The sequence below is a fragment of the Anthonomus grandis genome, chromosome 13 (assembly GCF_022605725.1).
Source record: "Anthonomus grandis grandis chromosome 13, icAntGran1.3, whole genome shotgun sequence".
NCBI classification, from domain to species: Eukaryota; Metazoa; Arthropoda; class Insecta; order Coleoptera; family Curculionidae; genus Anthonomus; species Anthonomus grandis.
Window position 1 is genome coordinate 21,487,188 of NC_065558.1, and position 20,191 is coordinate 21,507,378.

Sequence of the window (20,191 nt, forward strand, 5' to 3'; positions counted from 1 at the left end):
CTGCAAACTCAATCTTCTTGGGATATACAGAATTTGCATTCCAAGAAATGATTTTTAGAGATTCCCCTGGATCTTTAGCCATTTAGCCAAGCAACAATTTAAGCGCTGGGTTATTATTTAACTTATCTGAGATTTTAGCAGCCAGAGCATCGAGTCTTTTGTCGATCTCGACAGCACTGCTGCTCCTAGTTGGTTTGCCTCGATTTTGGTCGCCCAGAATCGATACAATTTTTTTTGTGTTGATTGTTACTTTTGCTGAATTAAGAAATTTGGATTTTTTGGGCACTTGCTGAAACTTGCCAAATGGCTCCCTTCGCGATTGCAGGACACTGCCGGGAGAGTTCTGTCTTTTTGGCACTCCTTGTCCCAGTGGTCGCCATTGCATTTATGACATCTCGCCTTTTTCTCTAGGAAGTATGTATAATACTCGAGCTTCATTTGGGTTAATAATGGTGTTTATTTTCTATGGTCCTCTACACTTTTAGGGAAAAGCGCGAGCCCTAACCTATCTTTTTTTATTTCTTTTATATTCATTTTATTTTGCATGAGAGCGCAGGTTAAGAGGTTATTTTTAACGTTTGTAAGCGTTGGGAATTCGTAGTTGTTTTCTGCCTGGTTTATTATTTTTGTTATACTTTTAATTTCTTTTTTTAAAACAGAATTTTCATTGTTTATGTCGTTAATAACTTGTATTAATTCATCTAATTTAGTCATTAAATTGTTGATTGATGTTGTTTTTCATTTTTAGAGTTAAGTTCATTGAATTTGTTTTAGAGAATTGATAGTTTTTCTTTAAATGTAGTGTTTTCTTTTCCAAGATAACTTATTAAATTATTTTTTTCCATAGCTTCGGCTTTTAAGTAGCCGATGTCTGAGACTATACTTGGGTTACCGAACAGATGAAGTGGTCACGTGATCGTTCTGCGCCGGAGGTGTGGCCTAGAGCCTTGATGGGGTTCATGACTTGGGGTTTTATTTAATTTTATTAGTCGAGCGGCTTTAGATCGTTTTGGTTGAATTTTCTGCTATTTGAATATTTGAATCTTCGCAATATTAAAAAGTTGAGATTGTGTTTATTTTTTGTTAATTTGTTAATTTGTTTGTTAACAAATAATGGCTGACGCGCCACGTACACCCCCATTGTCACCCCCCAAGAAAAGAGTACGAAAGCATTTGACCATTGCTGAAAAGGAAGTGATTATGAACATATATAAAACATGTGATAACGAGCATCCAGCATACAAAAAAAAGCAAAAAGTCCAGTTTACAGCAGAAGCAGCAGGTAATAAAGATTTTTAATATAGAGTGTATCCCAGGATGAGCGAATTTATACGTGAAAATGACAAAAAATGCTGTAAATATAAAATTTAGCATATTATTTTTTTTTTTTAAATCAAGCTTGCCTTGATACGAACATTTTTTAAATTTTATAAGTAGGTAAAGTGGAGGGTAAAGTAGTAATTCTAGGCAAGATATAAAAAAAGTTTATAAGAAAAGGTTGTTTAGAATGCAAAATTATGCCCGAATACCGCATTTCATAACCATAGACCTACTTTAATTTTTACGTTTTGTGTACCAATGAATTTTTTTATTCATATTTAATTATTAGAGATTGAAATTTGTAAAAATCAAAGTAGGCCTATGGTTATGAAATTTGGTATTCGGGCATAATTTTGCATTATTTTCGGTAAACCCCAATATATTAACATAACTTTGCATAACAAAATACTTAAAAGGGATTATTATATCATTACCTGGCACAACCTCAAAATCGGTTTGGATCCGTTTTACAGGCGACCGTATTATATTTAAAAAAAAAGCTGCTTACAAAGAGTTATGTTTCTTATCGCGTGAAGCACGTTTTAAAAAACAGTTTTTATTTGACAATAAGTACAAGCAGCAAGTATGGTACAACGAAGATTAAGGCATAAGGCCGTTACATGATATTATATGAGGCCATTATTTGCAAAACTCGCTAATCGACATTTTTACCGAAAATTGTTTTTTGTGTCAGAAATGTTCATTTTTATAAGGCTAATAGTTTGGTCGAGTCAGTTCCGCGCTAAACAGGCTCTTTGATACCTAAATATCATATCAAAAAGGCTTGTAATTTGCAAAACTGGCTCTATGCTTCGCGAAATTAGTTGCAAAACTCGCTGAATGCGTTTGAACCAATAGCGCGCGTTAGAATATTCACGTGACTTTTTGCAGCTGTTTATGTGTTTTTACGTCTTATTTGCAGTCGCAGCGTGTGTCATATTAGTTGTTATCGTCCGTCTTATTTCAACGATTGTTGATATTGTTCAGTGTTCAATTATTATTTTAACGTCTTATTTGCTATGGAAATACTACATGCTAGTTCAAGTGTTTTACCTAGCCCTGCTGGGAAAGGACGTAAGAAAGAACGTCAGCCAGAAAACTATAAAAGAAATGTTGCCAAGCGTATGCGGTAGGTATATCATTTTTTAATGTGTCATAGAATCTTTTAATTAATCCCTGCTGTTCTATTCTAGACATTTACCACAGACTCTGGCAACGTATCCGACCTGCAAGCATGATGGTCGACCAGGACAACCTTATTATTGCACGACACTAACGATGGCGCAGGTCAAGGAGTGTCACGCGTACTTGTACGAATCTAAAGACAAGATAGAACAAGATAGGCGAATACTGGCTTGCTGCACGGGAAACAAACCCAAAAGAGGTAAAACAGACCACGCTCAGGTTTCTATACAATACAATATCCGTTTAAAGGATGGGCACTTGATAAGGGTATGCCGAAATGCCTTTTTGGAAATATCAAATTTTAGTAAAGATAGAATTCAAAGGGTAATGCGAAATTTTGTGCTTTTCGGGGCTCTTCCAAAGGAACGCAGAGGTGGCGATCGAGTAGGTGTAAAAAATATTGACAAGCAAAAAAGCATAAAGCAATTCATTGAATCAATTCAGTGTGTTGAATCGCACTATTGCCGAAGCAAGTCAAGTGTCCGGATGTATTTACCCTGTGACCTTTCTTTTAAAAAGCTCTACAATCAATATCTGGCAAAAACCCCGGAAGGTATGCATGTAAAAATAAGTTATTTCAGAAAATATGTAAATGCTAATTACAATATTGCATTTGGGACCCCACAGACTGACTGTTGTTCTTTCTGCCTGAGGACGAAAGAACAGATTAAATCAATGACATCCGCGAGTGGTAGGCATCAATTAATTGTGGAACATCGCATCCACGTATTGAAGGCAAAAACCTTTTTCAAATTACTTAAATACACTAAACCAACAACAGTTACCTTTTCTTTTGATTGTCAAAAGAATCTGGCCTTACCACGGTTGCCTGACCAATCTGCCTACTTTAGCCAGCAAATTAATTACCATAATTTCACAGTCGTATGTGGTAGCTCCCAGACTCAATTAAGAGTCACAAATGTCTTTTCATACTTATGGACCGAAATTCAATCTCCGAAACATTCTAATGCTATAACATCGGCTGTTCGAGATGTTTTGATTAACTTCAATTTTGAAAATTCCGTAACAAAAATAAATTTATTTGCCGACGGGTGTGGCGGCCAAAATAAAAATACTATAATGATGGCAATGCTGGCCCACTGGCTTCAAGAAGGGGCGCCAAAAAACATTAAATGTCTGGAACTGATTTTCCCGATGGTTGGACATTCCTTCATCCCTCCCGACAGGGTTTTTGGTTTGGTCGAAAAGGACATAAAGAAGACACCAGTAATTGTCGAACCTTGTCAATATGATGACATAATTAAAAAACATGCCACTGTTCGAAAGTTAGGGGTTGACTGGAGACTATTCGACTGGAGAGCAGAGACCAAAAGAGTAGTGAAGAATCCCTCATCGTGGCATTTTGCCTTCAATAAAGCAAAACGTTTCATTTTCATCAGGAATAATGGTACTGTTCTGGTGCAAGGCGAACCTAATTATCGCCCTAATATTGGGCAACCTAACGGTATTTGCAAAAAAAATTGCAAAGTTTCCTCGCTATCGCCTAAAGAGATACCATTAGGCAATCAATTGAAGGGTGACAAAAGTACAATTGACAAGTTGCTGGCTCAACATTACGGAAACGATTGGAGGAGTCTTCCACAATTAACTTTCTATAAAAGTCATCTCACAAAGCCTGCCGCTGCACGCGAAGAAGACGATAAGTTGGAGGGATGCCAAAATCAAACTGAGGATTTTCCTGTTTGAATAATTTATATTTTGATTTTGTTTTGACTGAATTTCCAACATTTATTTTTGTTAGAAAAAATATTTCTTTGTTTTTTATGCAGTTAAATAAACGCAATTAGGATTTGTTTATGCTTTCACCCTAGTTTTAATATTATTATCATGTTTGATTAATAAAGGGAAGAACTAGAAGATATATATTTTTTTAATTTTATTTGCAAAACTCTCTCTATGCACTTTATTTATTTATTTTTAGCAACATTTTTAGCGTTTTAGATTTCTAATTAGTGGTTTTGCTTTTCTGTACCTACGAAGCTACCAGTAAAAAAAAACAGCTAAATTATAATGCATTAGTAGTTCTGTGAGCATTTTTTTCATTTCCTGAACAATTTGCTTTAAAGCATAGGACGAGTTTTGCAAATAATGGCCTCATATAGACTTAAACTAGCAAATACAGTGAAATATAATACAAAGCAACGTTAACATAAAAGTAAGCAAATAAATATATAGAGTGGTCAATATTGTGGCCATAACTAAAGCAAAGCTGTACGGTAAAATAATTTAAAATAAGTAGGCATAATTATCCTCGTCTAAATCTGCCAAGGTTGCATCGATGGGCGGGCCTATATTTCGCGCACATCATTTACTCCATCTGTTCGGTAATCCGATTATAGCTCATTATTTCGGGCGTATATGGCGGTGGTTTTGCTATCTTTTAGTTTATGATCAAATAAGAGTTTTTGTTTTTTAATTCAGAGATTGAGTTCTGAAGTAAGGTAATATCCTGTGCGTTGGATAATTTAAGATTTCTTGGGGATTTGAGATAGAAGGTGTGTGTTATTTCACTCTCGGACATACCCTGATTTTTACTTCTTTTCTTTATTTCTCTTTTCTTTTTTCTTTCACTGTTTATTTTCTCACTAGCACTTATGTCCGTAGCACTATCGTCACTTGTTATTTGGTTGGACTTATTTATAACTGTGTAAGGTACGAAAACCGCCCCTGGTTCAGGGGGGTCCTCCATTTTTACTTGTTAATAATATTATGATAACTAGGGGTCCGTAGCCACTAATAATTTTTAGATTTGTTTTTTGCCGGTTTGGTTAGCTCGCGCTTTATGATGTTCTTTGCTCGCTGCTTAAACGCTACTCTAGAAACTCTGTTAAGCCTTCCACCATTGGACTTGGTGGTGCAATTAGAGTCAATGAGGCTGATGACATTGGTTTTGCAAAAATTTGGTCACAAGTCGTACAGGAGAGCCCTCTCCTTCTGATGAGCAAAGACTGTATGGACTGTACCTGAGACTGTTGATTACAAGGATTTTTTGACACATATCGCAGGCAGAGAGGAATGGCAGCACTCCAATGAGCCTATCAGCTGTAATTGTCAAGAATTTCTAAAGTTTTTAAAAGACACGATGATCGGCAAATTTTGCATTTCGGTGGTTTTATTAAAAGTATATTGGATAACGATGTCCCAAACGTTACTTGTTTAAATAATATCTTGGATACATTTCACTGGAGTCAAATTATTTCTGAGCCAACCAGAGTTTCGGCACCTAGTCTCTCACTAATTGCTTTAATTTATTGTATAATACCTCTAATATTATACAAGATGTTGGAGTACGAGATGTGGCTATTTCTAATCACTTCTTGGTTTACGTTAATCTAAATATGACTTATACTGAAACCGATAATATTCACTATTTTTTAGGTCTTTGGTTCGTATAAGGACTTCAGACTGATCTTGAGATGGCCCTTTGGGAATCAATTTATGCTATTGCCGATATAGATAAGAATGTATTTTTTTAACAGAAACTATTTTGAACATTTTGGGCATGCAAGCTCCGTCAAAGAAAAAAACAAATCAAAAAAAACATATGGATCACGGACAATATTCGGCTTATGAAAAACCTTCCAAATCCAAAAATCCAATTCACTGGAACTATTATAAGGATTTAAGAAAACTGCCATCAGGGCTGAAAAAAAGGCTTATTGAAATCAAAACTTACTAGCTTGTAAATAAATTTCCAACTAAGCGCCCGGTAATCAAACATTTAAAAGGCCTAACACCATTTCAAATTAAAGAAAATCAAGATTTCACAGTGAAAGACTCTTTATCTTTCATTAAAAAGTTTTTAACTTTTTAATGAAAGATTGTACGAGGACTTCCACAACGCGTACATAATATGTTACATGAACACATGCCCATGGAGAAGCTGTGTGCTAGGTGGAAGACGCGTTTGCTAAGGGTCGATCCAAAATATTTCCGGAAACCTGTTTTCATTGAATTTTCGCGTTGATTTATAACTGTCAATAAAACTCATAAAAGGAATAGTAAAAGCAATGGAAATTGAACCAGGTGAATCAACCTCAAAAAAATCAAAAACATTTTTATCAACAAATAATCTTATTGCGGTTGTGTTTTGGGAAAGTGAAACAAGAGAAATTTATTATTTTCATTTATTAACTGGGAAAGAAAAAGAGAATTTGAGTTCGAATTTTTTTACTTAATCATCATACTCGCCAGACTTAGCCCCCAGTAACTATTATCTATTTTCGTACCTTAAAAAAATGGCTTGAAGAGCAATGAGGCAATCATCAATGCTGTAGATGAATATTTTGAGGTACCTAACGAATTATAAAAATGGTATTACTGCATTAAAGTAAAAAAGAAATTATTAAGAAATTATCAAAGAAGTACAAGAAAAATCACAGATCTAACGCAACTATCTTAAATTCTTAACTAAATATAACTTTCTATTCTGGATTTTTGTGAACATAACCTCTCAAAATCTTTAATTGTTTTGTTTCCCTACAATTGGCACAACTGAAATTTGTCAGGGTGACCAACATCGAAAGAACACAATCACGGCCCTCTAGTAGTGGTCATTTACTTTTCATTGAATTGGCAGTCTAGGTATATTTCTTAAGTTCGTGGTTTTCACATCATCAGTACTTTCAAATTTTTTATTATTCTTTTCACAGTAAATGAATTAGGAGCGTTATTTCAACCGAATATTGGACGCACTTTACAAATAGTGGCATTTAAACTTTCACCATTTTGATAATAATTATGATATGATGATGATAACAAATTAATAATAATTTTGATAAATATTATGTTAAAAAATAAACTACAAATAAAGAAAAAACTATTTTTCTTTATCGGTCTAAAAACATATTACCCTACCCTTGTAAAGTGTCCAGAGCAGATGCTTACTTTTGACCATTGAGATGTTTCCAATACTATCAGTATGAAATAACCAGTAGATATTTCTTTACAAACCAGTAAGTTTAAAATCACTGCTTTGACATAAAAAAAATTTTATCGATTAATATGCTAAAGCTCACTTACCGAAGGCACCTCCCTTAACGGCCTAGTAGTCAAGTTCTCGCTACTATAAATCGGCACATCCAAATCACTAACGTTCGAAGATATGCTACCCTCCCTGCCACCTCTGGAAGGTACACTAAGGAGTCTCATGGCCTGTTGTTCAGCTACGGTTGGACTTTTAAGGTAATGACTCTCAGACACATAGCCGACTCCATCGTCGTCTTGGTCCATGTCAACAAAAGGTATCGACATTGCAAACCGGACTTTTTTTACCTCTTTGACTATACTGTCCGTGATTTCAGAAGTTGCTATTGGTTACGGGGTAGTGGAGTTTGTCCTGAAATGTAATAGGGCAAGTAATAAAAAATTAAACAGAAAATATATATTACATTAATAGGCATAGAAAGAAAATCAGGATTAGATTAAAAACATATATGTATTAGGTACTTAAATAGGCTGATTTAAATTAGAGCTCAAGGAAATTGCATCTGCTATCCATTATGCTATATTATCAGTATAACAGTTACTACCAAGTATTTACCAGATAGCAGTAGAGTCAAAATACTGACCCGTATTTATCCTCTCAAATCAGATCTTAATAGAGAGATAAGTAATATATAAGTAATAGACTGAAAAGGTATTTACAAATAAATCTCAAACATTTGGAGGTGTTGGATAAACAGAGTATTAGAGGAGTAGCTTTAGAAATAATAAAGTCATATTTATCACAGAGAAAATAAAGTGTATGCGAAGAGAAATATCAAAGGAGAAGTACCCCGGGGATCAACTATTGGCTGGTTGTTATTATGCATTCGTTACCTAGATGTTCCACCGCTGATATCAGTACTAGTAGTTAGTAGTTACGTTCATAACGCGCGGATCTATTTGGTACATGGATCAAATGATTATGACTATTTTTTAATTAGGAAAACCCCTGTTTACAAGGATTGATTTTGACGGTTAAATTAGTCCAGGATTATCTCTAGGATCAAAATGTCAGTTGAAGTGACTATAGAGGAAGAATTATAAGACATCTTTAAGTGTTATTATTGACAAACTTATCATTTTATCAATTAACTTTTGGTGTTAACTTTCTTATGTTTAAAACTATTCCTTATGCTGATGAAAACACTTGTTTGTGATGTTTAGTGAGCAAAATCTAGGTGTGCTTCTCAAAAAAGTACCTAAAATCATGGAAACTAACAAATCGAACAATTTGCTTTTATGATAATTAAGTAGAATTTGCGTCTCTTGGCGTGAGTCTTCTAGGGAAAGGCTTGACTAGAGTAGATGTTGATTTTTAAATACTGCACTTATTTAGGAAAAATAAATGGAAATTTAAACAAAGAAACAGCCCTCTTGTCTTGCTTGCATACGTGCAATTTCTATTAAAAATATAATATTTTAGGGAAACTCAACTTATGTACAAAGAATATTAGATAAAAGATATGGTTCACGTTATGTTTACTTAGAAAAAAATAAAAATTAAGTATAATTACCAAATAGCCGATTTTGTCAGAAGAAAAAATGATACAACTAAGGAATTTACTATTATTGCTCTTCTAATTATTAATCATGTGAATACAAAGGGATACCCTGACAAGCCAATAAATGCAGTAAAAAAAAGTCTATCCCTAATTACAAATACTCTGATATTTTTTGTTTAAAACAAAAATATAGGTAAATTTGATATTATTGTGAATATATAAAATAGATAAATTCTAAGTAAAAACGAGAATACAATATTAATTCATAAAACAAAAAAAAAAGTTAAAAACAAAAACAGGTGCAAAAACGAACCTTTTTGAAAACGTTTTGAAGATGCAGAACGAATGCGAATATTTACATGATGCCAGTACAAGCCTAGGAACAAAAGGTAGGATGAAATAAAGATTTTTGTAAAAATAATCTAATATACAATATTAACTATTTAAATCTAATGTAATTTTACTGAATTAAACTTTAATATCTGTAATAAAATGAGTAAATACTGTCCACGTGCTATGCAAAATCTATGAATATTTAGGAATTCAAGTGTTTGTAAAAAGTATTCGATGTTTCGATATTATCCAAGTATAAAAATAAATATTTTTTTATACTTGGATGACTGTCTGGAAGTCAAAAAAAATCTGAACTATTCTGAATAAACTGAAAAATGACTCTAACTGTCATATAAAAATTAATGAAAAATATTAAAGAAGAAATTGCTATAACTACAAAGAGTAAACTAAAACTAAAAAATATTACTCAAATTTGAAACACAAAAAAAAAACGATTGCTTGGACGAAGTAGAAATTTGGCTTTAAATAAGAGGCCAGTTAATAAATAGAAATATGAACTACCCAAAATCCAGGTTGTTGTTTGAGACCCACTCTACTAATCTATTTAAGATGTTTTGTAAAATAATTGACTTTGACAGATCTCCCAAAGTGATTTGTAAAATCATTAATGCCTAGTACAAACAAAATGAAGCTAAGGATCGCACCTTCGGGGACTCCTGTGTGTGTATCTCCTGTCTTGTGTATAGTAATTTGAGTATGTGTTTCCCAATCTTGTTTTTAAACTTCTTGTTCTTGTTTTTCATTTTGGATCTTGTTTTTGATCCCAATTTTGAACTTGAATATTATGTAGAAATACACTAACTGAAGCACTGAATATTAAGTAGAAATACACTAAGCTTGCTATTGTCCGATTTATCAGAGGGTGCTTGATCCTCTTTTCGCGTCACTTTATCTAAAAAATTTTATTTCTAAATAAGGAACCGCTAGAACAATAATTAGCATGACTTTCCCTAACTTTTTGAAGCCGTAAAAGTCCTTCAGATGAAAAAAAGGATCTAAAAGCAGAGAGATCTTCTTCAATTTCATCCGGGCCAATACCATAGACGTTGTGGAAGCGGTTATAAAGACGTCGCAGTGAATCCAAGTCAGTAGGTAGTCCCTCAGATGCCAGCATTAACATTTTAAACGAAGATTATCATAAAAGAAACAAATTTCATTGAATTCTTTCATAGTTTACCAACAAGGAATATTCTAATAAGATAATTTATAGTTTTTTTTAATTATAAATGTTATACGACTGCGCATGAATTTTTTTGTATATCTCTTTTGACCAATGAAGCTAATATTCATACACTATTTTCTTAAATAATCATATAATATTTTTCATTTTCTTATTATTGTTCATTATTATTATTTATAATTTTGCAATTGAAAAAATTTTTTTTTATTGTAAATAAGGAAGAACATTTTTTAATATTTTGAGTATGAAAAAACTTGATTTCATCTTACAAAGCAAAATGATCGTAATTGTACACGCTATAACTAGTGAACGGTTTATCAGCCAAGAAAATTTCTTAAATAAATTTTGTAGGTTTTTTTGAGACGAACAACTTTTTTATTGACAATGTTGCAATAAATACACTTTTTCTATCCCACAAAGCAAAAAAAACACTTTTTTGGGTACTCTGGCGCCATCTACTTTTTGTAATTTTCATCGCAGCAAGTAGACTCAATGAGAAGATTTGTAGAAAATGATGTCCCCGACATTTTTTGTTACAAATTTTTCCAAAAACTTACCATTCCCGAGATAAATGAAATCCAAAAAACTTTTGAGTTTTTTTCAAAAACCCGGTACGCGTCGAGGTCACAAATTTCAAGTTAAGCTTTTTGTATGCTCTTTTAACGATTTCCGCAAAAAAAAGTGTGTAAGTAATTATTCGTCACAAATTTGACAGATTTACTGTACTAATAACTATTCTCGAAACTTCTTTCACTAACGATGTTAGCATCTCTATCATCAGAGAAGATTAAAACTTAAACTTGCGTTAGCGAAAGATGCGTCGAGAATAAAATAAAGAGTTTTGGTTAGTGGTAAAACTGTTTTGTGATTTGAGTGCTACACCAAAGGTTCCAACCATCGTACAATTATTTTCCTAATTTAGTTAAGCGCGTTGTTAAAAAGATCAACAAAATAACCACCGGTATGAAGGTTGAATGTGGCGGGGCGGAATAGTCTGCCACCTAAGATGGCCGATTGATTCTGATTGTCTAATTTTTGACGTACATCAAAAATGACAATAGTGACGTTAATGACATTTTAACTGTCGCATTTGACGATTGCTTTTTAAATTCTCTTTGGGTGGGAAACAAGCCAAGCCTCATGGTTTTCTTCCATTTTAAAGCTTTTAAGTAATTTTATAGCTTTTTGTAATTTTTTTTGAGTCCTGGGTTAATAAATTATTTTACAAACGTGCCAACATCGATCATTGTGCAAATACATAGAGAAGGAGACAGGTAAATTTCAATTATGACATACCTAAGTGTTTTCTTATAATGTTTAGGTGCATCTTAAATGTATTATCATTATCCAGGGTATAATTATAGATTTAATCCTATGTTGGACATATCTATGTCACTGTTCTCAATTTAATTTTTTTCTTACATTTTAGTTTTAATTCTTGAACCTTCACTGGGATTTTACTCGGGTATTTCCTTTTCCTTGTCTTCATCTAGATTAAGATATTTATGCAAATATCCTTTATGCATTAGTTTGTATATTAAGAATGGACACAGAAATCATAGATTTTTTTAATTTTCATTGAATCCATCCCTACAAAAATCTTGTCTGTCATGTAAGTCCAACTAAAAATGTCACCAATTATCAAGTTTGCTCCAAACACTTTTCTGGTTCTGGGGTAGAAAGGATGTTCACATGGAGTAGAAACACAACACCTATTTGTTTAATTTAAAGAAAATTATGACACATCCAGATTGACATATCCTTCTCAAAAACTGATTTCCCTAATCGACTTAATCCCTCCTTAAGTTATACACATTTATTGATAGCCGTGGATATTTAGTCAATTTAGAGAAAAAGTTTTGGTTGGTTAATGAACATTTTTTTAAGGACTTTATATCCTCATTTAATACTCATGATACACAATCAGAATAATTTATTTTTTTAACTTTTTAGGTAATGATACTAACTTTTTAGTATGTAAAATCTAATTTTTTAAAATACCTAAGCTAAATTACCTGAGACATTTTGATATTAACCCCTAACCACTATTGACGGGGTCAAATTGACCCAGAGACGCCTTTAAACTAAAATTTCCCCCTCCAATTTTGTAACTTGGGGGCAAGGCTTCACGACTTTGTCTAGCGCGCTTGTTTACTAGGGATGTCCGAAAAACAAAATAAATCGATATTTTGAATCGATTCAAGATCGTGCATATCAAGATCGATCCAGAAATAAATCGGCAACAAAAGATCGTCCTCATTAAAAATCGATATTTGATTCTGATAATTGTTTTAAATAAAAAATTTTTTAAAATAAAAATACATGTATAATTATAAGTATATTAACCAAAACAAACAAAAAAAAAAGAAAATACAAAAAACATATAATATACATATAGTCATAACAAAAATAAACGTTATATTCCTAAAAATTATGATAATAATAGGTTATAGGATGAACACAGTAATAAAATATGCAAAAAAAATGACAAACAAAGTCAATCATTAATCTAATTTAGAGTCTTACCAGTAGGAACTATCTAAGGAATGAAGTAAGAGCAGTTGAGATAAATGTGTTCCACTTAACCTATTCCTAGTCTGAGTTAGAATATTTCCTGCTTGGAAAAAAACCCTTTCTGGTGGTACCGAAGACCCAACAATGGATATATCTTTTTTTCCAAGACTAACTAATTCACTCGAATTATGATTTAACCAAAAGCTAATTGGATTATTTTCCAATGGTATTGTTGGAAGGTTTAAATATGCTTTAAGTTCAATTGACATTTCATTTTGATTAGTTACTAAACAACTTTTTTCGGAAGTGACCAATTTTTTGTGATAAGACTATATACTATTAGAGTTTTCATTATTGGCAGGGACAGTAACCTGCTTTTGAGAATCCACCCCTTGTTGAGAGCTATTTTGGGTATTATATTTTAATAATTTATTTACTAAATTTATTGCTCTTGCACAACCATTTGGATTACCAAAGTGGATTTTCTTAAACCTTGGATCTAAAAGGGTGGATAGACTTAAAATGCTGTTTTCTTCAATAGCACCAAAACGTTTCGAAAGCTCTGCTAGCACAGTTTGTTTTAACTTTTCAGTCTCTGGAGTTAGGGGGTCTAAATTTAAAATATTATTTTTTTAACAGTTTACAATTAAGATAATTTTGCTGCATGTTAAATATTTTTCTCCGCTAATTTTTTTGGATACCTGTTCAATAGGCTTTAAAATAAAAAGAAGTTCTCTACATACTTGTATTTCTGCAGCTGAACATATAAATGGAGATTTTGGATTTTTTTTTTGAAGTTTTGTGCTGCTCTTAGTTGATCTGCAGTAGATACACTTTGTTTAAAATAAGTAACTATAGACTTTATTTTGTCAATAATTTGTTTTATAGCAGGATGTTCTGTAATTTTTGTTGCAACTAAATTTACTGTATGTGCAAAGCAGGGTAAGTGTTTATTTTTACCAAAAGTATCAGTAACATATTTGGTAATATTCGCCCCATTATCAGTGATAATAGCACTTACTTTTCACAAGTCAATTTTCCACTCTAGACAAACAGATTGCAAACATTCGCTTAAATATTGTGCAGTATGATTAGAACTAAGTTCTTTTACACCAATACCAATAGACTTACTATTTTCTTTATCTAAATAATGAACAGTGACTCCCAAGAAGCTAGTTGTTGACATAGTCTCGGTCCAAACATCGCATGTCATACATAGAAATTCCACATTTTTAGGTTCATTTTTAATGATATTGGACAAAACAGTATACTTGTCTTCAAGCAGATTTGCAATTTTGTGTCTCCCAGGCAAAAATTCCTCGCTTCCAATTCCTTTAAAATTGAAAGCGCCATAACATAGTAAGATAAAAACTAAATTATGCACGCTTAGTTGGAGCTTCCTTTATTTTTCCTATAACTGTATTTCTGTTATTTTTACTAATAAACTTGTAAGATAATTTAGGAATCGATCTTCGATTTTTTGGGGGAATAGATCGATCTTTGAATAAAATCGATTTGGATCGTACATCCCTATTGTTTACTTTTAGTAGCACATTAACTACGCAGGAATGCAACTTCGTTGTGGTCGAATTTACGAAAATGGGTCAAAGTGACCCAGCGGTAGTTGTTGCGTTATAAATATTTTCAATTTAGCACTTTATGAAATAATTATTTTTTAATTTTTGTAATCTAGTTATCCATAAAAATGGATTCCAAATTATACACGGATGCGGAGCTTTTAGACATTATAGAAAATGACGATTTTTGGCAGGACCTCGAAACCGTAGATGAAACTAATAAGTTCACGGATGATGAAAATGGCGCCAATGTGCCCTTGGAAATTGCGGAGGATGGAGATAAAAGCGATGATTCTGAAGAGGACTGCGAGCTATTTAGTGAACATGATTCTCTGAGTGAGGCTTCTGGGGTTTCTGGCAATGATGATTCTGAGGAAGATCAACCTCTAATTAATTTTACGTCTTGGGTTGGAAAGGATGGAACAAGATGGTCAAAAGGAGCAGCAACACGTGGAAGAGCAGCTCATAACGTTATTTAGACTAAACCAGGTTTGAAGGACTTTGCATTGTCCAATCCACCCAAGTCACCTGAGTCAGCATGGAACTTACTTATAAATGATAAGATCCTAAAGATAGTTTGTAAATTTACAAATATAAAAATTGGACTGTGTCAGGCCAAATATAAAAGTTTCAAAAGACGTAGGGCTGCCAGAAGAAAATTTCAGCCAACCTTTATTGCCAAAACAAGTGAAGATGAGCTAAAAGCATTTTTGGTTTGTTATATCTTCAAGGCTTATTCAAGTCTGGTCATGAGGATCTAAGGTCAATGTGGTGTACTGATGGAACAGGAAGAGACATTTTTAGAGCTACAATGAGCCTTGCAAGATTTTCTTTTTTGCTTTGTTGTTTACGCTTTGATGATTTACAAACCAGGAAGGAAAGGATCAAATTGGACAAACTGGCGCCGATTTCAGAAGTTTTTAATAACAAATGTATTGAAATTTATGATAACGCACGAGAGATGTATAACCCTGGTGATAATGTTACCCTAGATGAGATGTTGGTACCCTTTAGGGGCAGATGCGGATTCCGTATGTACATCCCTAGTAAACCAGCTAAGTATGGCTTGAAAGTACAAATTCTGGCGGATTCAAAGACCCACTATATGTTGAACGCCGAAGTATATACAGGTGCCCAAATTGGAGATCGGGCCCCTAAAGAAAAACGTTTTTCGAATCCTTTGGAGGTTGTGCTTCGTTTGACAAAGCGCATAATGGGTACCAACCGCAATGTAACCGCTGACCACTGGTACTCTTCAATTGAGATAGTAAATGAGCTGCTGAATAATTAGTTTAGTTATGTAACTCTAAAAAAAATAAACGTCAAATACCACCAGAATTTCAACACAGCCATAAGCGACAACCTAAAAGTTCACTGTTTGGTTTTTCTCCGGCGATTACCATGGTATCATTTGTTCCAACAACTAATAAAGCAGTTATATTAGTATCAAGTATGCACCACGATAATTAGATAAATGAAATTTTATTGAAACCAGATATAATCGAGTACTACAATGGGACTAAAGCAGGAGTTGATGCTCTTGACGAAAAATGCGCAAATTATTCTACTTCGCGCAGAACAAGACGTTGGCCAATGGCATTATTTCATACAATATTGAATATTGCTGGAATTAATAGTTATGTTTTATATAACTGGGCATCTAATGAAACAAAAATTACGCGCTATGATTTTCTTAAGCGGCTAGGGGTATCGTTATGCAAGCCGTTCATCATAAAAAGACTAGGAAATACAAAGGTACCTCGAAAGGTTCGAGAAATTGGCTCCAATATATTTCACACTGAGATTCCAGAACCTCCTGTGCCACTCACTGATAGAACAACGTCAAAGCGAAAAAGATGTGCCATATACCCATGGTCAAATGACCGAAAAACAAATACTGTTTGCAATAATTGTAAAAAGCCTATTTGTCAACAATGTGCAGAGTAAAAAATTGTCCTAACTGCACTAAGTAAGTTTTTTTTGTTAAAATGTTTTTGTTTTTATGTTAGAAAATACGTTGTAAGTTTCGTTACCTTTTTTTGAATAAATAATACAGTGGATTATACTGACCCATCAATAGTTGTTGCGATTTTTTTTTTTGGAATAGTTGTTAAGGGTTAAATGCTATGCTTTTTACAGTTCTATTTTATTTACTGACCCATAATTAAAATCATGTTATTTGTTTAAAGTAAAATTATAAACTAATATAAAATCCTTTAAAGTATTATTTAGAGCCTTAGTTGTAATCATAACTACTGTGGTAATCAATATTTACTAATAATATCTTTATTGTAATCATCCTAATGATCCAAAATACATGAAGATAGGATAAAATACTTATTAGGATATTTAATTTTAAACCAATTAGAATATAATATTGTATACACAATATACTGTCTTAATCTGTTTTCTTATGTTTCATGTTCCATACTTACTGGAGACAACCACACTGACTTGTGACATCTTTACCCGATTGTGACTAACCAAACATCAAAAGTCTTATTTAGTTTTTATTTGCTTATGCTAAAAAAAAAAACTTGCATATTAACTTATACATGTGTATTTGTGTTATATCTAGTCATTATTAATTAACTTATTTACAATGAGAAGCCAGATTTATTTCAAGAGAGGTTCAGTTTTTGTTGTTATAAGAGTTTATTTTTTGTTTTCCATAATATGTGGATATATATTATTATGTTACAATTGTATAGATGGTTAAAAATTATATATGTTTAATTTTTTATTTAGGTATGTTTGTTACATGTTTCTTATAATGTTTTATACACTTATGGAAACAAAAAAAGCAGGTAATTTTTTTTCAATCCAGAAATTGGGATTTTCAGTTAAAATTTGCTTTATACCTGCAACAATCCTATTTTTTACATAGAAGGTCTTATTAATACCATACTTACATATATTGTAATTATTTTTATGCATTTTAAAACCCTTTGTTAAATTTATTTTAATTCATCTTAAAATAAAATATTTAAAAGACAATTTAGTTTTGTTTTTTTTTTATTTAAAATTTGCTCACATACCCATTATGCTTATTTATAATTCTTGGTAAGTATCTATAGCTAAATATCTTAAATGTCCTAAATAAGCAATCTCTTGAGAACCAAATTTAAATTAAATAATATTTTAGTTGATGTGTTTATTCTTGATTAAAGTGATGAGGGATGATTGATTGATTAAAGTGATCAGATGTCAGATGCTTATTTTTTGCTCAACATTTAAAATTAACAATTTTAATTAAAGGTGGGTATTTCTAAGTTGATAAGCGTATTGTTAATTTTAAAATAAAATAAAATTCTATTTAAATATATCTCATCACTCGTCAGTTAACGCATCAAATTTTGTAATTCTGAAAATTACTTGAAATTTAAATATCGCGCGATAGATCAGGTCTAAATTTCCCGGCACACGCCACCCAAGATGGTTGCCCCCGTCTTTGTCGACAACGTCAATAAAGCTGTCAACAGAATTTCTGTCTGTTCATTAGGCAACACGCATTTCTCTATATTTGTGTTCTGTGAAAATAACCATGAGTCGCCTGCTACTAAGTAGCTAAGTAATTTAATTATCTCTTATAATAGAAAAAACGTGTAAATAAAGAAATATTTAAGAACATGAACAATAACACAAAATACGACCTTGATTTAACAAGAAAAAAATATGAAAGTCTGTTTTCGGTCTGGTATATCGTAGAAAGAAATTTTATTTGAAGTCTAGTCCGGTGCATTCGCCATTTACACACTTGCCTGAAAATGTCTGAATAAAAGTAAAATTTACTTTTGTAAAATGTATGTCTATACTTTTTCTTATATTTCTTCGGTTTAAAACATTTGTTAATTTTTTTCACTCTTTTCATGCTTTTCTTTTTCACTCTTTTCATTTCTTTATCTTTATGTAACTAAGTAATGAGCGACTTATTAGGCTTAAACTTATTGCTTCTCTAAAAAACTTTACAGATTAAGGAACATATACTTTTTCTAACTCCTTTTCCCACTATCCCTATTTATTTTCCTTATTTTTACCTATATTTTTTACCATTGTAAATTAAAAAAATAAATGTTTTCATGTGCGCATATTTCGTCAAACTTTTAGTATGATGTAATTGGGGTCTTGGAGTCCTGGCTACACGCCGATATCAATAAAGAAATCAAGTTAGATAACTATAACATTGGGCGTCAAGATCGTGGCAAAAAAATCCTTATTGGCAACTTATATCGACCACTCAAAGGCGATTTAAACTTATTTTACTCTCATTTAGATACCATTTTAGTCGATTTTTATATAGTATATGATTCTCTTTTCTTACTAGGCGACTTAAACATTAATGTTTTAGGTTTAAATAAAAGTTGTCCTTTATTAGAACTTCAGAGAGTCAGATTTTACCGACAAGAGTGTCAAATTTTACTATGTCTTTAATTACATAAATAAATAAATAATGTCTTTATTATACCAAAATGGACAAAGGCGAAGTCTAGCCTAGGGCTAATCAACTTAACCTCTAATTACATGAACAAAAATATATACCAAATTACATGAAGAGCAATTATAGAAAGATAATAGAAAACCCGTGAAATCCATGAAATCTATCTTGAGTTGGATAATAAGCATTGACATAAAACTAAAAAAGAAGAAAAACAATGTACACATTTTCTCTTTAAATTATAAGGAGATCATCTGTAACGTGAGAAAATGCGAGAAAGTTCATTATCCACCGAAACAGCATTAAAAAGAAAAGATCTGTGAAACAAGGCAGAATGAAAACGAGGAGCCGATAATTTCACACATTGTAAAATAACCATAAATCATTTGAAAGAAATAGCGTTAATTCTTGGACCCAACGAAATTTGATTTTTGAGCCAAGATGATGAGTCTCGCATCCCTATAAGTTTAATAGCAGCAAGTCAATCTCCTATTGTCATTTACGTCGAATACAAAGTCTCTTTGCCTGATCATGACTGGGTTATGGCCGATAAACAAACTAATCCCGTCTGTCTATGCAGGAATTGTTTTAAAACAAAATAAGAATGGAGATATCAGTACTGTAGGTTATTCATTGCCTACTTTTATAGCGATAAGATCGGGCAACCATTCTTCGTCGATTGCATATTCTCATGCACTGGATTTTGAAACCATCCTAACCTTGGAAGACTTTGATATTATAGCAAAATTCCAATATATTTATAATAACTGTTGACGGCGGCCCGGATGAAAATCCCCGCGATCAAAAAGTAATTTATTTATAAGCATTCATCATTTTTTGTCGTATAACCTTGACGCCATATTTATGGCCGCCAACGCTCCTGGAAGAAGCGCCTTCAACAGAGTCGAAAGAAGCACCTTTAAGCAACGAACTCGCTGGTTTAATCTTACCCCATGAATATTATGGAAATGATGTTGATTCAAATCGAAAACTATAGATTTAGAACTTGAAAAATAACTTTTGCCACTGTAGCTAAATACATCGAGCCGGAAAATTCTGAAATAGATCGAAGCAGCATTTTATCAAAAATTGAAGTTTGGATGTTGGAGCACGCAAG

At 32.5% G+C, this 20,191-nt stretch overlaps 2 protein-coding genes across 3 annotated transcripts in view; one reads left to right on the top strand and one right to left on the bottom strand.

Moving 5' to 3' along the window:
* The window catches only part of LOC126744068 (solute carrier family 2, facilitated glucose transporter member 1-like), a 203,917-nt gene that overhangs the window by 177,924 nt on the left and 5,802 nt on the right, over positions 1 to 20,191 (bottom strand). For both annotated transcript variants that reach the window (XM_050451412.1, XM_050451411.1), the window contains exon 2: positions 7,549 to 7,864. In XM_050451412.1, the coding sequence (XP_050307369.1) occupies positions 7,549 to 7,779 (231 nt within the window). In that variant the 5' untranslated portion in view covers positions 7,780 to 7,864. The remainder of the gene's footprint in view (positions 1 to 7,548; positions 7,865 to 20,191) is intronic.
* On the top strand, positions 1,999 to 4,445 carry LOC126744067 (uncharacterized). Its single transcript, XM_050451409.1, has 2 exons — positions 1,999 to 2,449; positions 2,514 to 4,445. Exons 1-2 carry the CDS (start codon positions 2,340 to 2,342, stop codon positions 4,210 to 4,212), a joined length of 1,809 nt encoding a protein of 602 aa, XP_050307366.1. The 5' UTR covers positions 1,999 to 2,339; the 3' UTR covers positions 4,213 to 4,445.